General features: G+C 42.9%; 2 protein-coding genes and 1 long non-coding RNA gene across 6 annotated transcripts; 1 reads left to right on the top strand and 2 right to left on the bottom strand.

Moving 5' to 3' along the window:
* Positions 1-217: 217 nt before the first annotated feature.
* Positions 218-2,924, bottom strand: LOC103722497 (AAA-ATPase At4g25835). 4 transcript variants are annotated; one of them, XM_039125670.1, is made up of 3 exons: positions 2,630-2,924; positions 2,338-2,447; positions 218-2,063 (listed from the first exon to the last, which is right to left on the bottom strand). In XM_039125670.1, the coding sequence occupies exon 3, from the start codon at positions 2,038-2,040 to the stop codon at positions 469-471; it is 1,572 nt and encodes a 523-aa protein (XP_038981598.1). In that variant the 5' UTR covers positions 2,041-2,063; positions 2,338-2,447; positions 2,630-2,924; the 3' UTR covers positions 218-468. The 4 variants fall into 4 exon arrangements, with proteins under 4 accessions (XP_038981598.1, XP_017702008.1, XP_008811301.1 ...); XM_017846519.3 differs by lacking the exon at positions 2,630-2,924 and having other exon boundaries at positions 2,194-2,613; XM_008813079.4 differs by lacking the exon at positions 2,630-2,924 and having other exon boundaries at positions 218-2,054; positions 2,194-2,613.
* A 2,308-nt stretch (positions 2,925-5,232) lies between these two features.
* LOC103722498 lies at positions 5,233-16,457 on the bottom strand. Its single transcript, XM_039125657.1, is given in 5 exon segments — positions 5,233-5,847; positions 5,921-6,024; positions 6,114-6,272; positions 15,786-16,027; positions 16,030-16,457. Coding segments are annotated over 4 exon segments (864 nt in total). The 5' UTR covers positions 16,415-16,457; the 3' UTR covers positions 5,233-5,847; positions 5,921-5,946.
* On the top strand, positions 7,818-10,551 carry LOC113463772. The gene is made up of 2 exons (XR_003388606.2): positions 7,818-8,298; positions 9,118-10,551. It is a non-coding gene; the product is annotated as an uncharacterized LOC113463772 (long non-coding RNA).
* Positions 16,458-17,155: the final 698 nt, after the last annotated feature.

The following is a 17,155-nucleotide window of genomic DNA, read 5'->3' as shown; positions in this document are numbered from 1 at the left end:
ATATAAAGATAGCCCATCGTGTATGCAAAATGATAGTGTCATTATCTCCCGGATCAACAAATATCGTAGCACTCTGTAAACGAAAAAGTTCATGCCATGGCCATGGGCTGTCTGAAAAGGGCGTGCAGCATTTAATTCCCTTTAAATCATGCAGATAGCTAACAGATTGCTCAGAGGATTAAAAGAAAGAACGCAAAGAAAACAACAAGGACCCACATGCCAAATAAAAGATTATATATTTCTTCAGTCTCTAAGAGGGGAGAAAGAGGACAGAGGAAACTAGCAAGAAGAGAGAAGGTTCTGTCTTCACATTCCCAGAAGCCCACCAAACAAGGATTTGAAAACTCCTGCCCAACTTTTGAAGAGGCTGCAGCCTTTTTACCCTTCCCGCATCAGCTAGTTTTTTTTTTTTTTTTTGGTTAAAAAGAAAAAGGAAAACAAAAAAACCCTTCAAATGATCTCAAATTCTCAATTCTCATCCCCTTTCTCTCCCCCCTCTTTACCGTTGCACATATCCATGGCTTCGCCTCCATCCTTCGGGCTCTCCAATGCCCTCTTTTCTTGCTCCTCCTCCTCCTCCTCCTCCTCCTCCTCCAACTCCTCGTTCAAACGCTTCTTCCTCGCCGCTGCGGAACGGCTTCCCGGTTTCTTCTTCTCCACGCGGCGGCTCTTCAGCACTTCCAAGAGCTCTTTTATGGCCTCGCGCTTCTCCCTTCGCCGGTTCTTTATCAGAAGCTCGCTAACATCCGCCGGAGTGATCTCCGCCTCATCGATCACCTCCTCCAACTGCTTCAGCAACCCATCCTCTTCACCATCCAATTCGCCGTCGTCGAATCCCAAGTAATTCTTCATCAGAATCTTCAATGCCGGGAAGGAGCAGTAGCTCATGAAGATGTGCATGTCCATCCTCCCCGACCTCAGGAGCGCCGGGTCGAGCTTCTCGATGCGGTTCGTCGTGAACACGAAAATTCTCTCGCTCCCGCAGCACGACCACAATCCATCAGTAAAATTCAACAAGCCGGACAAGGTGATCGAGTTGGCCGTCGCGTCGTCCGGCCCGGTCCTGGCCCCGGGCCCGGCCCTGAACTCGGATGGAGGCTCATTCGGCGGCTTCTTCGAGCTACGGTTGGTCAGATTGATCGAGCAGTCGATGTCTTCGATGACTATGATCGACTTGGAGGTGGTCTTCATAAGGAGCTTCCTGAGCTCGGAGTTGGTGTGCACCTCAGTGAGCTCGAGGTCGTAGATATCGTAGCCGAGGAAATTGGCCATGGCGGCGATCATGCTCGACTTGCCGGTACCGGGCGGGCCGTAGAGCAAGTAGCCTCTCTTCCAGGCCCGCCCTGTTTTCTGATAGAATGCATTCCCCTCGGCGAAGTCCCTGAGGTCGGCCATGATCTCTTCCTTCTTGGAAGGATCCATGGCGAGGGTGTCGAAGGTGCTGGGGTGCTTGAAGGGCACCGACTCCCAAGGGTGGCCGCGGGAGTCCATGGCGCCGCCCCGCGAATTGGTGTAGAGGAGGCGGTCCTGGTTCCGGCGGCGGATGTCGTTGGCGGTGTCCATAATGTGGTCGAGGTAGGCTTGGAGGATGAGGGGCTTGTCCTTCTTCTCGATGCGGAGCGTGAAGCCCCGCTTCTCATCGGGGAGGGGCCGCCAGGAGAAGGTCTGGGCCTGGCGCTGGGTGACGACGTGCTCCCAGGTGGCGGTGGCGCCGCGGAAGGTGTCGACGAGGCGGTCGTTGTTGGAGAGACCGAAGGTGAAAGCAGAGGAGTTGAGGGCGCGGGTCAGGGAGAGGCGGCTTCCGGCGACCGACGCCGAGGAGCTGAGATAGACCTGGACGGCGTTGTAGAGCTCGTTGGTGTTGACGCCGTCGATCTCGGTGATGTCGAAGTAGCAGTAGGAAGAGAAGCAGTTGAACAGGCGGTTGAAGAGCTTCGCCGTCGCGAAGCGGAGCTCCGGAGGGAAGACGGCGTGGAGGAGGCTCTGGCAGAAGGCGAACACCCCCATCAGCGAGGCCAGAGATGTCCAGAACTCCTTCATCTCCTCTCTGGTTTCTGCTTTTTCTTCTCAAAAAAAATTAAAAAAAAAAAGCTTTTCTTATTGGATAAGAAAGGAAGGGCTTATACTATGCCATAGGAAAAAGCTATAAATCCATCGTTGGCTGAAATGGAGGGATTCCCTTCTAGTTCTGACCTTTCCTTCTTTTCCTTAAAATATTGCTCTTTCTGAGGAGAGAAGAGAAAGGGAAGGCAAATGGTGGACGTAGGCCAGAGGATAGCAGAGGAAGAGAACAAATAATACAACAGAGAAAGATAATAGTGTGTTGGAGAGGAGAACCTCAGGGCCTTCAGAAGTTGGGGAGTGGAACAGATGGTGTCTTCCTTCGCAGGGGAGAGGAATTTATAGGGAGCCTCTCCTTTTCAAGAGATTTTGAATGATTTCAGGATCTGGAGGAAAAAAAGACGGTGAATGGCCGGGAGATTTAGTAGGCCATACCTGGTAACATGTAGCAATATTCAGAAAAATTAAAAGATCTCTTTCATAGAAAAAGTGGGCGCTAAGTTGTAGAACTTGATAGAGATGGATGCATGTGGGCTTGCAGAGAAAAGGTAAAAGAAATATTACTGACGGTGGAAGGCAGGGAATACAAGCATGCACCGTACTCTGCGGCCAAGGTCTCTCTCTAGCTCTGTGGCCTTTGCAATCTTCTTCTCCCTTCCCCTTCACCTGTTCAAGCTTCTTTGTCCGCCACCTATCTCCCTATTTATCTATCCATCCATCTCTCTCTCTCTCTCTCTCTCTCTCTCTCTCTCTCTGTGTTTGTCTTCCCCTACCCCACCCCCGGGTCTTACTTCCTGTTTTTGGCGCCAGAGAAAATGGCGAGTGTTAATGAAACGCGTGATATGTAGAGATTAGCTAAGGATGTAATGAAACCTTTCCGTCCCTGTTTTTTTTTTAGTACTCCTTAAATGAAATACAAGAAAACGACCTTATGCGCTCATCAAGCCCGTCTTTCCCTCTCGTTTCCTGCTACCCGGCGCTATTAATGCAGAAAACTTGGGCATTTAGGGGCTATCTGTTCCTTTTGCAGGTGCCAGGCGAGATTGTTCTGGTTGGTGGCCACTGCATGCAACAGCATTCTCGTATCGGTTTCGAGGAGGTGTAAGGGAGGTAACAACGTCCGTGTCCCTGTTTTGTCCGTCCCCGGTAACATGCCCCTGTTTTATATTTTAATTGCCTCCATTAGGCCACCTTTCGAGGTTTCTCTTTAACCTTGAAGGATGGCCCTGCCAAGGATTAGTCAATAATCACCATCGCGAGGGGAAAATTTTCTTATGCCTTCATAGCCTAGACCTATTGCTTTATGTGATTGATTCAGACAAATGAACCGTTTCAACCGCGTCGCCTGCCTGACCAAAAGGCCTATTGGTTATGTGATTGATTCAGACAAATGAATCGTTTCGACCATGTCGCCTGACCAAAAGGCCTATTGGTTTATGTGATTGATTCAGACAAATGAATCGTTTCGACCATGTCGCCTGACCCAATAGGAAAAGCAGCTAGGACTTGGACTGTTTATAGTACGCAACCAAGTTAAAATAGGTCTTTTTGGATTCCAACTTCTAATCGCTTAGTTTGACTCCTAATTATTTAATAGATTTAAGGGGAATTCTTAAGGTTAGATATGCGTCTTAGCTGTTACCAATACGGCCTTTCACATCAACCAGAGATGATGATATCATCATCATCCGCTCTTCTTCCTCCCCTGCATTCTCTCTCAAGAGCTCTCTAACCAATGCCCCCTTCCTCTCTATCACCAGTATCTTTTGGGGGTTCTTTCCCAGGCTTCTCTCATCATTGTCCCCATGCAAGTAAAACCCCCATGCAAGTGTATGGGCTAGCAAGCCTTGGACCACAAGGAACCGCTCCTTTCTCCCCATACAGGGGGGGTTCTTTGAGGGAGTAGGTGAAAATTTTGACAAGTCCATTAAATAAGTCCTATGGTTAGCCCCAGAATTTTTCTTTGTGGTAAATAGGCTCGGGCATTGAGGAAGCAAGAGATTGTATGCTTCGCAAGCATAAGATCAGTGGCATAAAGAAGAAAAGCTGAAAGCGTTGAAAAAACTCCACGACCATTAATTTCAGCTCAGAACCTGCCTTGACCCGGTTCCCAATATCCTTGAGGCTTACAGATAGGAAAGAAACAACAGAAGGAATAGGAAAGGACTGATAACCCTGTGATCTAGCCCTGTTGATGATAGTTGATATAAAATCCCTATCCCCTTCCCTTTAATGTTTATTGCCTTGGGATCCATTGGATCATATAATTAATTGCTCACCAACGCGTTATAATATCCCAAATGGGCATTAGGTTTGCTTGAACGATGTCCTTTTCTCTAGAAAGTTGCCCATAAAAATTACCCGCTCATAATGAAAGACGAAAGAACATCTCTCCGGACAAAGCCCGCTCTCCTTATATTTTACGTCGCACTTCCTCACGGCGGGCACGTATTCCGAGCCGATACCTTATTGTTTCTTTTTGAAGAGAATCGAATCTACTGAGGAAGAGTGAAAAGGGCCGTAAGCCGAAGGCAGTAGAATGCGAAGGTTGAAAGGCTCCGAAACCTCACGTGTTGGCCTCAAGTTCCTGAAATGAAAGGCACATATCCTACCTTCCACTCCTTCATTATTAGTTGCGATTCCTTTTCCACCCTGTAATGTTGCACAAGGACAAAAAAGCCACCTGGATCCATCGGCGCCGGTCCAAACGCACATATAGGTTTTTTAGGATTCAATTCTTCGATCTAACTTATTATTTAAGGGCCACACATATGCTTCTCACTTTTCCATGCAAGTACCCAAATAGCTCACCGGAAGTAAATCAGAGAATAATCCAGCTATGCACGAATCACAATATATCAGCCAGCGCTCCTCTAATCAAGGTTCAGATGCACGCATTAAAGTATTCACTGACTGAGGACCAAGTAAAACATACAGCAATACTTGTGTAGCTTTTATCCCAAAACCTCCCTATAACAACACTCTATTTCGATACACAATCCCTAGACTGACTTCTCGTAATCATTACGAACGGCACACCAGTCTATCAAGCATTAACTCCGTAGCTGTTATAGACAGCAAAAGGGATACTAGTTTGGAGTTAGTGCGTAACATCGGCAATGCATAGACAATCTTAGCTAAGCTTTACTTGTTTGGCAGCAACAACAAACAAGAAAAAACTAAAAAGCAAACTAGAAATGTAAGATTACAACCTCATGTCGTGCAAGAAATTTTGCAAAATGCTAGTTTTACAAACCTTCAAATGGCTTTTCTTTGCTGCTTCATTGTAATAACTAATATGTGGAAGCTTCCTGGACCGTACAAAAAATGGATTTGCAAAGTCACAAACAGATACCAAATACTTCACAATTTTAAGCCAAAGAGAGCATATTTTTTTCCTCTAATCTGTTAAAATAAATAAATATGATCAAAAAAAAAAAAAGAAGCAATTGACATGGTTGTTACCATGTACGTGACTCTAAATTTTGATCGAAGTTAGGACACCAAGGAGCACAAAGTGTGTGCAGCCCAGCTCCTTGGCACTGCAGCGGTCAGCTCCTTGTTGCCCCAATCAATGGCACTGATCAGAAAGCCGACAGAGAGATACAAAATAAAAACTGATCATGAAAGGTTATGCAGCCCAGGAACTCCATGACCACATTACCAACACCACCAACATCTTGATGATGACATTGATTCCCAGCAAACAGATTAGAGCTCCAACGTCCAGAGGAAACAGGCAATATCGCAGAAGACTGATACTCTAAAGAAGATGATGCGCCCAACCTGTAATAAAACACTAGTGAGGTAATTAGATGTCTGCAGATAAACAGAATTTAATAATAAAAGAGATGCTTACCAGCAGCAAAACATTCAATATCAGAATTATGGAGCCAGCTGCAAGCACTGCAAATGCGACACCAAACACCTCGGACTGGCAGCTACTCTTAGGAAAAATAAATACTGCAAATAAAAAATAATTACTGAGAATTCTCTTAAAATCCACTCCCCTAGATCAATAGCATAAAATGTTGTAGGGTGTTAAGCCCTACCTGCAGACAGCTAAAGGCATGCCCTGCCCCTACCACCTGCTTCACTTCCAGCACCATCATCACTACCCTATCTGCAACCTTGTTACCTGCTCCAACACAGCCCTTAATACTCCAAACTACCAACCTCATCGCATTCAAGTATTTGGCCAGAATTTCCTTCTTGAAGGGAAACAGATAGAAAATGGATATCAAGAGAATGATCAAAGGTGGCAAACAAAAAAAGAATCAGATCCAAGACCAAAGGGAATACCGGTGTAGGCATGCAGACAGAAGGGAAAGGAAAGAAATAGAATTTGGAAAGGAGGTGCAAAGATGATATATGAGCATGAGGATGATCACGAGACTAGAATGAAGGGACTAATGCAGCTAACATCAACATGCAGAATAAACAAATGGAAAGTTGGTATGTTCTTGCAAATGCTTTTGCCCCAATAGCAGACCAGTACTTTTGCCCCATTTCTTGCAAATGCTTTTGCCCCAATGGCAGACCAGTACCTGCTGCTCTTCATCTGACCTTTTTAAAAACTGTAAGTAATTATGCAATTCATATGCAGAAGCCAGGAAACATGTTTCCCAGACCGTAGTTTTTCCCATCATGTCACATACGGATGACTGGTTGAGATCACTTGGGAAATGTATTGGGATCGAATTGAACAGCGTTTTATAGTTATCACAAGACATGTAATCAGATGAGATCATGTGGGAAACTCGGGGCAAACAAACCTTGTTCATGAATGTAGCCAGTCCAATTTTGCAGTCCTCTCTTCCTCTCAAAAAAGAAAATTCATGCTCTTCTCCGTTTCTACTTCTAGAAATACCAAGATGGAAATTTTCTAATTAAATAGGGGATGAAGGTAGGCAAACAAGGGATTCCTAACATACAAGGCAAAAAATAAAGCTTCTTTATAAAAAGTTGGACGAGATCCTCTCCAAACTCGACTTGGATGGAAGAGGCCGTGTCTTCCGACTAAGCCATCCGTGATTGGCACGACGGCCGTGATTGGATGGAGTCCATAGCAGAACATGAGGTAGCATGCTTATGGACCCCACTCAATCACAGTCATCACGCCAATGATGGATGGCCACGATTGGAAGACAAGCCCTTTCCATGCCAAGTCGGGACCGGAACGAATCTAGATCCTAAAAAGTTACCTACTTGATACACAATTTCAGCAATGCTCCTTGGCACTAAATCTTCTTTGGCTCCATCAAGAAATTACATATTAATTGTGTATTTTCTTCCATTATTACTAATTTCTCTAGTCTCTCTCTTTGACATATTTGTTATATACACACATCAAGATATATATGTATGTATAACTACTTGTTTCCCGCACTGCAATTTTTTAAGCATTTTTTCCTGCTTCCCATCTCAATATCATTTCCCAAGGTTCTATGTTCCGGTGGGACAGGGAGCGTCCCAGCCGTTCCGTCCAATTCTTGTAAGAAAATGGGATTGGAATGGAGTCAGAACTGCAAAACTGACCCACATGGGGAAAAGAAGAAGAAAAAAATGAATGAAAGAAAGGAAACAAGAAGAAAAGAAAAGGTGAAAGGAAAGAAGAAGAAAAAGGAAAGAAAGAGAGGAAGGGAGAAGAAAATGAATGAAATGAAGGAGAGAAGGAAGAAAGGAAAGAGAAAGAAAGAAGGAAGCAAAGGAAAGGATAAGGATAAGGAAAAGAAAGAAGAAGAAAAAGGAAAGAGAGGAAGGTAAGGAAAAAAGAGGAAAGAAGGAAGAAAGTAAAGAAAGAAGAAAAAGAAAGAAAGAAAGAAAAGGAAAGAAAAGGAAAGAAGGGGAGAGGGGCAGAGAGTGCCCATGGGACTTGATTGAGACTGCCATCAAGACGAGGCGGGATAGTGGGGCATCCCATTCTGTGGAGAAACTGGGACACCCCCATCCCACGTGACTTAAAACCATGTTGTTTCCTGCATCCATTTCCCCTCGTAGCAATTATGACTTGTATACAACATTTTTCTATTATTTTTCTAACCAGAAACACATGTTCACCATCAACATAAGTTGCATATCAAAAGAATTCCATAAAAAAAAATTGAACTTTAAAGCTGATATAGATATCACTTCATGAATTGCATACGAAGAGAAATTGATAAAAATTAGACGAAAAGTGCAACTAGACACCTGAACAATATTCTTCTGAATCACTAGAAGAAACAATGGGAATGGGTAGTGTTGCTGGTGGTCCAAACCGAGAACGATTGACACAGCGGTGTGAACGGGGTTCCGTCTGAGTTGTCTTGGTTGGTGTTGGTTACGCTCCACCTTCCACCGGGAAACCTGCGAGCAAGCCTCGCACCACCACTGGGGTAGTGGGGGCCCTCCGACGATCAAGTCAGAGGAGATTGGAGGAGAAGGAGAGATAATAATCGCAAGCAAGAGAGTGCTCTGGAAGATATTGCTTACCCCCCTTCTCTCCCCAGCCGCATATATACCTGGCTGGGGGGTCTCTCAGGGGGGTTTCTCATCGTGGGGCGCGATGGAGTGGCCACTGACATGGCCGTTACAGGGCGTTGTGGAGCAGCGCTGGGTACGGCCATGACAGGGCGTAGTGGAGTTCCGCTTTGTACGGCTGATACAGGAGATCGTGGAACAGCATCGGATACAGCCGTTGCAGGGAGTAGTGGAGCAGGAGGCCTCGGCGTGCCTCTGGGAAGCAGCCTGTCGTTATCAAGAGATCTCCGACTCGGGGTCGGAGTGCTGGATCAGGGGGCAGCCGACTCGGGGTCGGGCTGCGGTGCTGAGGATATCCGACTTGGGGTCGGATTGCTAGATTAAGGGGCAGCCGACTCGGGGTCGGGCTGCGAAGCCGAAGATGTCCGACTCGGGGCCGGACTGCTGGATCGAAGGGCAGCCGACTCGAGGTCGGGCTGTGGAGCCGAAGATGTCCGACTCGGGGTCGGATTGCTGGATCAAAGGACAGCCGTAGTCTTCATGGGCGCGCGTGCCGGTCACGTGGAGCATGGCGGCTTAGTTCCCCCGTAACAGGTAGAATAAAAAGAACTGTTAGGTGAAGGCATGCTGTGTGGCTATAAAGAAAGGATGCACGTCATACAAGATTACAGTCAAAGTACTATGTAAAATTAAAAATATGAACTATTGTTGGTGAATAAGAAAGCTATTTGGTTAATACTGATTGTACCAATTAAAAATTTAACCAGGATATGCTTAAAGATAATTGCCACAGAGCATGTTTGAGTGCACCATATTGTTGACTTGTCTTTTGATATTGAAATACTAAGAGGATTATACAATATATCCCCTTTAATTAAAAGCATACCCTTTATGACCGGTAGAACAATGTTTATGAAGAGAAGCAAAGACAGCATATCCTGCAGGAGTGTCTCCATAAGCTTCTACTGATATTCATTAGAGAATAGTGGACAAATATGCTTGTATGACCGTAGACAAACATCAGCATCAGTGTTAAAAAGTAGAGAACTGCATTGTTGCCTTCCAAAGATACTAATATTTGTGATACTTTCAGGTTACTAGATGCATTAGACACAATCAAGTAATTAACACTCACCAACCAATTGTCTCAATAGATTTTCATATGGGTACGCATAGACCAACAAACAAATATCCAATATAATATAGGAACCACAATGGCAAACCTCGTTATGACATAAACAAGTCATGTTCCACAACAATCATCTACATGATAGATTGCCAATGACAAGCAACCACCATATTTATGAACCACTCTAACAGCATTACATATGCCTGAATTGATGTCACCTTACTTCATGCTCAATTCATCATGCTGCAGATTGTGAATAAAAAGCAGAACTCTTGGAGAGATTAATTAGAGGAGACAATGTGACAGTTGAGAAGATAATTGGTCATTGGTGACAAGGTGCCTGAGGGTGTGAATTAAAGTGACAGCAGTAGTATCCTGATACTGGTCAGGAATTCAAAAATCATTCAGATGCATGCATAATAAATTTCTAAAAGAAAAAAAAAATGAATTGGGAACATCTTGGAACCAACCTCCCATGACCTGGTCAGAAATTCAAACATCATTCAGATGCATGCATAATAAAATTCTAAAAGAAAAAAAAAATGAATTGGGAACATCTTGGAACCAACCTCCCATGACTTTTAATTCCCTATTGGCCTGATATGCTTGATCTAAGCCCATGCAGCCAACTCAGTTCTATTCACTGACCTGTCTAGGCCCATGAAAAAACCCACTCAGTTACAAAATGGTTCAGACTCCAAGATAGTTGGGCTCACAAAATGAAGACAAATTCTAGTGGTTAACATCAAGGTTTGCCGAACCGGTATTGGGACCTATACCAGTAGGCAACCAGAATGATACGGTATGGGGATGAACTGTATTTTTTTTAAAAAAAATTGTATTGAAGTCCGCAAATAGTTTGCAGACTTCATTGAAGCAAGTCGGCAAACCATTTGCTGCTTTCAGTTGAAAAATGGAAAAAAAATAGGATCCCCTGTTTCAAGTTTCGAAATGAAATGCGGAGGAGGGGGGCTTCCAAGCCCTCTCTCCCTCTTTCTGAGCAGTGGAAGGGTCTCTATCGGCCTCTCTCTCCCCCCTCTCTCCTTCCCTCTCTCTCCTTCTCTCTCCCTCCCTCACCTGATTGCTCAAACCAAGGGATGAAACCACGCTGGTTCACCCTTGGTATGATTCAGTACGCTTAGAACCAAATGGCTCGGGGCGGTACGATGAACACTGATCAACATAGTTTAAATGGTCACACTCTTCAACATATAAAGAATAAAAAGAAGATTCCACTAGTGCAAAGTTGACTGATGACGGACACTACAGGAGAAGAGAAGGAGGAAGAACAAGGGAGAGAAGGAAAAAGAGATTATAGAGACGCAGGAAGAAGAAGAAAAGAGGAGGAGGAAGAAAAAGAACAAGAGGGAGGTTAGGATTTTTTCATTCAATCATCTATTGCCTCATACATGAGAGGGGTGGTTTTTATATAGACCTTACATCTTGACTAAGTTAGTAATCAATTGACCAAATCAATCAATTGACACTGACTAAATTTAAATTGACCCAATTACATAAATCCAATTGACTAGTCTAATAACAAAACAACTGACCAAATTGACTTGACTAAGACAAAAGCAAATAATGCAATAAAAGAAAATAACTCGGACTCAAATGGACCCAATCCGAATCTGACTCAATCTAGGGGCTCTAGATCATCTGAATGAAAGGCTTTGATATCCCCATCATTGACAAAAGCAAAAGGCATCCTCAAAACAATAAGACCCTCATATTGCCCGAGACACTAGACGCCATAAAGGCATTTGCCTAAAGAGAGCAACATGCTAATCCATAAAAAGTTTAACCATTGCACTATAAGATTACTTATTCAAGTTTCAACATCATAAATCGTGATAATTTTGAACATTTTATATCATGTTTCATATCTTTCAACACGGCATCGAAGCACCACTTGCCACAATGTATTTTAAACAAAAGTCAGCAAAACTAAACCACTAGAGCTCTTGAAATAGCTTTAAAGTTCAAACATAACAGCAAAATACCACTTCCCAAAATATCTTTCATGGTTCGAAGAAACACATACCACAAATCACTAACCCATTGAACATCCTAGAATAGTCCTTTATTTACAAGGGCTCAAATAGACCAAACTTAGTATCATAATCGAGCTAAAAAGCTTTTGACAGAATGGGTGAAGCAAGACAGGAAGAACAGGGTTAGACATTGGAGAGGCACTTGCCCAAATGCCTCTTGCTCTGTCCCAAGCACCTGCCTTGGCGTCGTGTTAGTAAACCTGCCTTAGCTGGGGTTTCATTGAGGCATTCAGGGATTTTCTCACCTTGTCCGAGTGCACAGCAAAGTGCCTAGAGCACCACTGACAACACTGGTACCATTGCCTTATCTCTGATGATTAACAACTTACTGAAACTTTACATAGAGTTCAATAATTCAAGCCAAAAAAAATGTAGAAAAATAGAACACTCCAAGGTGCATACAATACTCCAAGGCAAAACTCAAAATTATTCTATGAAATTTTTCACCCTTCCAATTAACTTACACACTATCAAGAAAATAACCTACACCAGCAAAGGGCCCAACTCTTTTTCCTTAAGGTCAAGCCCTATGATGCGGCTACCTCTCAAGTTCATCTTCACAAAGCTCCAAATCAAACCCAAGGGTTCAGATTTCACAAAACTAGTAAAGGAAACCTGCTAGTAGAAAAAAATTTCCTGCTAACATGTGTTCAAGTTCTGAAAGTGAGTCCTCAAGATATACAACCTAATAATTAAGGAAAAGTATAACAAGAAAATCAAAGAAAATAAGATATTCTGCAAGAAAATAAACTTACAATCCAGACCCTAAAAGCGGAACTAATTCGAAAAGACTTCTTAAAGCAAAGCATTAATCTCGCACCAAAAACGGCATCATTCATCTTCTTTAAACCCTTCCTCAAGGTTTGAAAAGCACCTAAGCAAACTATGACATGTTAGATGGTCAACTCATTTCAAAGAAGGCATTAAACTATCAACTTGTGATTCTTGCTCCCCTTGTCATCGACTGTCAGTGTATAAAAGAACTAAGAGCGCACCCAAAGGGAAACATGCATCTTCTTTTGATCCTTGGGCTGTTGCTCAAGATTATCAATCACTTAAGCAACTGATGCTATTGAAATGGCCTACACATTATAACAAGGAGCACCTCAGTGAGGAAGCAAGTTAACTTGTCCAAGACAAATCTTTTAAGAACTAAACCTAGGAAAGGGTACCAAAAGGTCTGGCTACTTAAATGAAAGTCGCCAAAAACCAGATTTAGCTTTCTAAGAGCGTATATGAAAACCAAACTCTTCTCATGTAAAGTTCAAAAGATCAGGAATCAAACATGATGCTAATAACAATGGGGAATTAACATCATACTAAATAAATAAAAACTGAAGCAATCAAGGAGAAAGAGCAAGATGCCTGAAATTTCCTTAACAAGGTAGAATGGAAAAGAAAGATATAAATTACAGAGCAAAAGAGAGAAAAACAAGAATAGCTAATGTCCATATGAGTCAAACCTAAAAAGAGGGGATTTAATATCATATAAAAAATTAAGCAATCAAGGAAAAAGTGCAAGAAGCTGCAATTTCCTTAGCCAGGTATAATGGAAAAGCAAGATATAAACTACGGAGTAAGAGAAAGAGAACACGGGAACAGCTAATGTCCATATAATTCAGACCTAAGGAGAATGACATCCTCATTGCTTTGATGTACAGCAAACCACATAATGCATCTTCAAACATCCTGGAAATATCAACACTTGGTTTTCTGAAACATCCATTTTTTATAGGGTTATTTGCATAAATACCCTTCTAAAAATTCAAATTTGCATGAATACCCTCTTAAAATTTATATTTATATCTATACCCTCATCAAACACTGCTTTTGCACAAATGCCGTAATATAACGGTTCTTCTAACACCATTAATGAAAACAATATTATTTTAATTAAAAATAAAATAGGATTTTGAAATTACTTTTCTGTTCCCGCTGGGAATCACGATCCTGCTCACGATCGCGATCGCCTTCTTCCCCCGCAATGCCCTGTTTTCATGATCCCCCAAAACAAACGGTAAAAAAAAAAATCCACGCTACTTCCAAATCTCTCCTCTTCCGAATTCGAACGTGGACTCGATCCATCTTCTGAATCTCTCCTCTCTATTCATGCAAAAAACCCTTTTTTATATTATTTGTTGAGCAAGAAGGCGAAATGCTAAACCTTTTTAACTTCTTTAACCCTCTCACCACCTGTTCCACACTAACAAGTAACAATCAATCCTTCACCTTGCCAAAAGAACAATTAAGAAACTTCAAAACTAGTCGGGTATGGGTCAGGTTAGACAATGGTCAACTCAAATCTGATCTATTTATTAAGCAGGCAAATCCAAATTCAAGCCAACCTGCATAACCTGTTTAACAAACATATCCAAGTTAAATGGGTTTTTAAAGGGTTGAACAAGTTTTAAATGGCGGGTCATAACCATATCCACCTGACCTAATTATTAAATGAGTCAAAACAAGTCATACGGGTTAGGACACTAAACCTAAACCTAACCCATTTAATAAATGGGTTAAGTTGGGTTCACCTATTTACAAAATTATGCCATACCTGAACAAACTTCACCCCTATTCAAACGTAACATGAAACCTTCCTTGCAAAGTCACAAAGATGTTACCTGAAAATGTTTTGTCCTCCTAAAGCTAAATTACACAACGCTAAGTTTGATCTCTTCTTAATACAAGTTTTTCCCATTGTGGGATGCCTTCTGAAGGTTGTTCCAAACATATGCAGGCAAGCTCATGTAATTAATCAGGCAAAACCAAAGTTGGGCTAAGAATGATCTTCGTGTTTCTAAGCATCAAGTAAAAAGGCAAAATTTTATGGTCCGAAATTTTGGGTTTGGTGGGCAATCCTTGGTGTCTTTGTAATGAAGATCAGACTAACAAAACTTTAATTCTTACATGATGGACACCATTACCTATTTTCTCTTCATCTAGCACTTCTCAAGCTCCTGTTTGACTATCAATTACAATAATGTGCAACCCCTCTATCAAAACATTCAAGACACTCAACCACCTATAGTAATTTATTATCTTCTATAACATTGCTTTCTCCTATCTTATATAAAATTAATTCTTCTCCTCTCATTTGCCGTTTTGTAAAATAAGTTTGGCAAATTGATCCCTGCCCCTCAACCAAACCATTATTATATAAAATCTCCAAACCAATTCTTCACCCTTTCTTCTCATACTTATAACACACTTCAAATTTCCTTAATTGCTATCAGATTCCCATCTCCTCTCTCCATCAGAGGCACATATTTGTTCTTACATTTGATTTGCTTAAATTTTAATCAAGCTCTCAAATGCCTCTTTTCTTCAAATTTTCAGACTTCCTTTCCACAATCTAAAAAACGCTCTAAAATGATATTTTGGTAGATTCCATCTCCTTTGTGTAAGTACACCCTTAATCCAACTCTCTAACTCAGGATGCACAACCACATGCATCCAAGCTAGAAAAGTTGACGGCCTCGATTCTGTACCAAGAAATTAAAAAGAAGAAAAAAATGATCAGATATAGGCATATCAAGTCTCATCAAATGATCAAAGTTAACCATCAAAGAAACCATTTCATTATCACTCTTCCTTAGTTTCTTTACCTCCTATAATAGAAAATAGAACTTTCAACCAACCATGTCGGAGAACATCCGTTCCATGAAAAAGCCAACCCTATCAGAACTAAATTCACATCCAAGAATCGCCAGTTTTGCACATAAACCTTCATTTGACAGTTTCGGTATCCTAATATAATTCTTCCTTTACCAACCTTGTCGCTTAATCATTGTTCAAGACATACTATTCCATCAAGACTCTAGCTTGGAAACTTTATTTTTATGAGTGGTAATATCATATGAAAGCAGCGCTTTATTCATCCAAGATCTAGGAGACATATGCGATGACTGGAACGAACTAAGAGCCCAATTTGCAAACATTGATTAATACTCCATTTCTCTTTTAACATATGGCTACATTCGACGAGGGTCCTTGTGTTCTTCCAAGATCCTAATAACAAATATGTAATAGATGCAAACAATCAGGAAAGAAAACATATAATAATCTGCGCTTCTTGGTACCTTTCTCACCGAGGCCGACCAAGATAGAATGAGCCCAAGAAATACGATGAAGAAGAAGGGCCCCCACAGGTCCCAATCCCTAAAAGCCTTCCCCGGATCCTCCCGGTTAGGGTTCGGGAGCACCACCGGCTTCAGATTGGTCACGATCCGGGTCAGATCCCTCTTGACGGTGTCCCAGACGGGCCCCGCCAGCGTGCTGGGTGGCGGTCCGAATCCATCGGCGGCGATGCCCTAGCGAGAGAATCCGGAAGAGAAGGACAGGCCCCGGAAGGCGGCGGGGGAGCTGGCAGCGGCTTTTTGTTGGAGAAGGGCAGCGGTGGGAGACCGGAGGGGACGAAGGGGAAGGAGAAGACGGGGATGGAGGCGCAGGGAGGGCTGGGGGACCGAGCAGGGAGGACGGTGGCTGGGCTGGACTGGACGCTGGCGTTGATGAGGTTCGCGATATCGTCGAAGTCCGGCTGGGAGGAGTGGTGGAGGGCGGCGGCGTCTCCGTGGGACATCTCGGCGTCGGCGGACGAGCTAGATCGCGGAAGGGGAGGGAATGTTGGAGGAATTTGAGGGGAGAAAGGACGCCAAGAACCCTCGAAGAAGAGATGGAAGGAGTAGAAGCGCCTCAGAGAGACCGCCATGGGCGCACTAGTCCTCCTTCTCGGGGCCGAACGGACGAAGGGTTATAAAGAGAAAGGATTTGATAAATAACCCGTCCCATTTTACAAAGTATACATCCCTTTGGGCCACTCTATTTATTTGTTTATTTATTTATTTTGGTACAATAGTTGCTCATCCTACTCTAGTATCAATGCAGCTAACCGAATCAAGAACAAGAACCTGGCACAACGGTGCAGAAGAAGCCCCTGATGAGTTCAGAGAACCTCTTTAGAATGCTGAGCCGCATAAATAGCAACCCAATCAGTGGTTTGGTTCACCTTTCGGTAGATATGTACTATCTGAAAGGCGCTACATTCTCCCATTATTTGCCGAATATCGTGAAGTAGAGGGCTCGCATCCCTCCTCCACCTCTTTTCTCGTATCCAATTTATCATCATAGTCGAGCCTTCCACGGTGATGTGCTCCACTCTCAGTCTCCTGCTCGCAAAAAAAATACTTTTTCACGCTGCCCAAGCTCTGCTGCTGCAGCTGACAGTTCGACGGTCCTGCAGGCTGTAACCCGGAATTCTCGAGCTTATTAGTTCGCTACTTTTCATTCTATTAAAAGTTTAGCTCCTAATTAGTTTTCTTACCTTATCCAGTATCCCATAAACGATCTCTCCAGTAGAAATTACACAATCTTTTAGCAATTAGATATTCCTAACTCTTTCCTTCAATTGATCAAGTTTTTTTTATGTAAAACTTAAGTGCATCGAGTTACT

Source organism: Phoenix dactylifera, chromosome 1, assembly GCF_009389715.1.
Source record: "Phoenix dactylifera cultivar Barhee BC4 chromosome 1, palm_55x_up_171113_PBpolish2nd_filt_p, whole genome shotgun sequence".
Lineage (NCBI taxonomy): Eukaryota > Viridiplantae > Streptophyta > Magnoliopsida > Arecales > Arecaceae > Phoenix > Phoenix dactylifera.
The sequence above is the reverse complement of the archived record's forward strand: the minus strand, read 5'-3'. Positions and strand labels throughout refer to the sequence as shown.

Excerpts from the sequence above, each read along its gene's own strand:
- LOC103722497 (XM_039125670.1), bottom strand. The coding sequence starts at position 2,040 with ATGAAGGAGTTCTGGACATCTCTGGCCTCGCTGATGGGGGTGTTCGCC.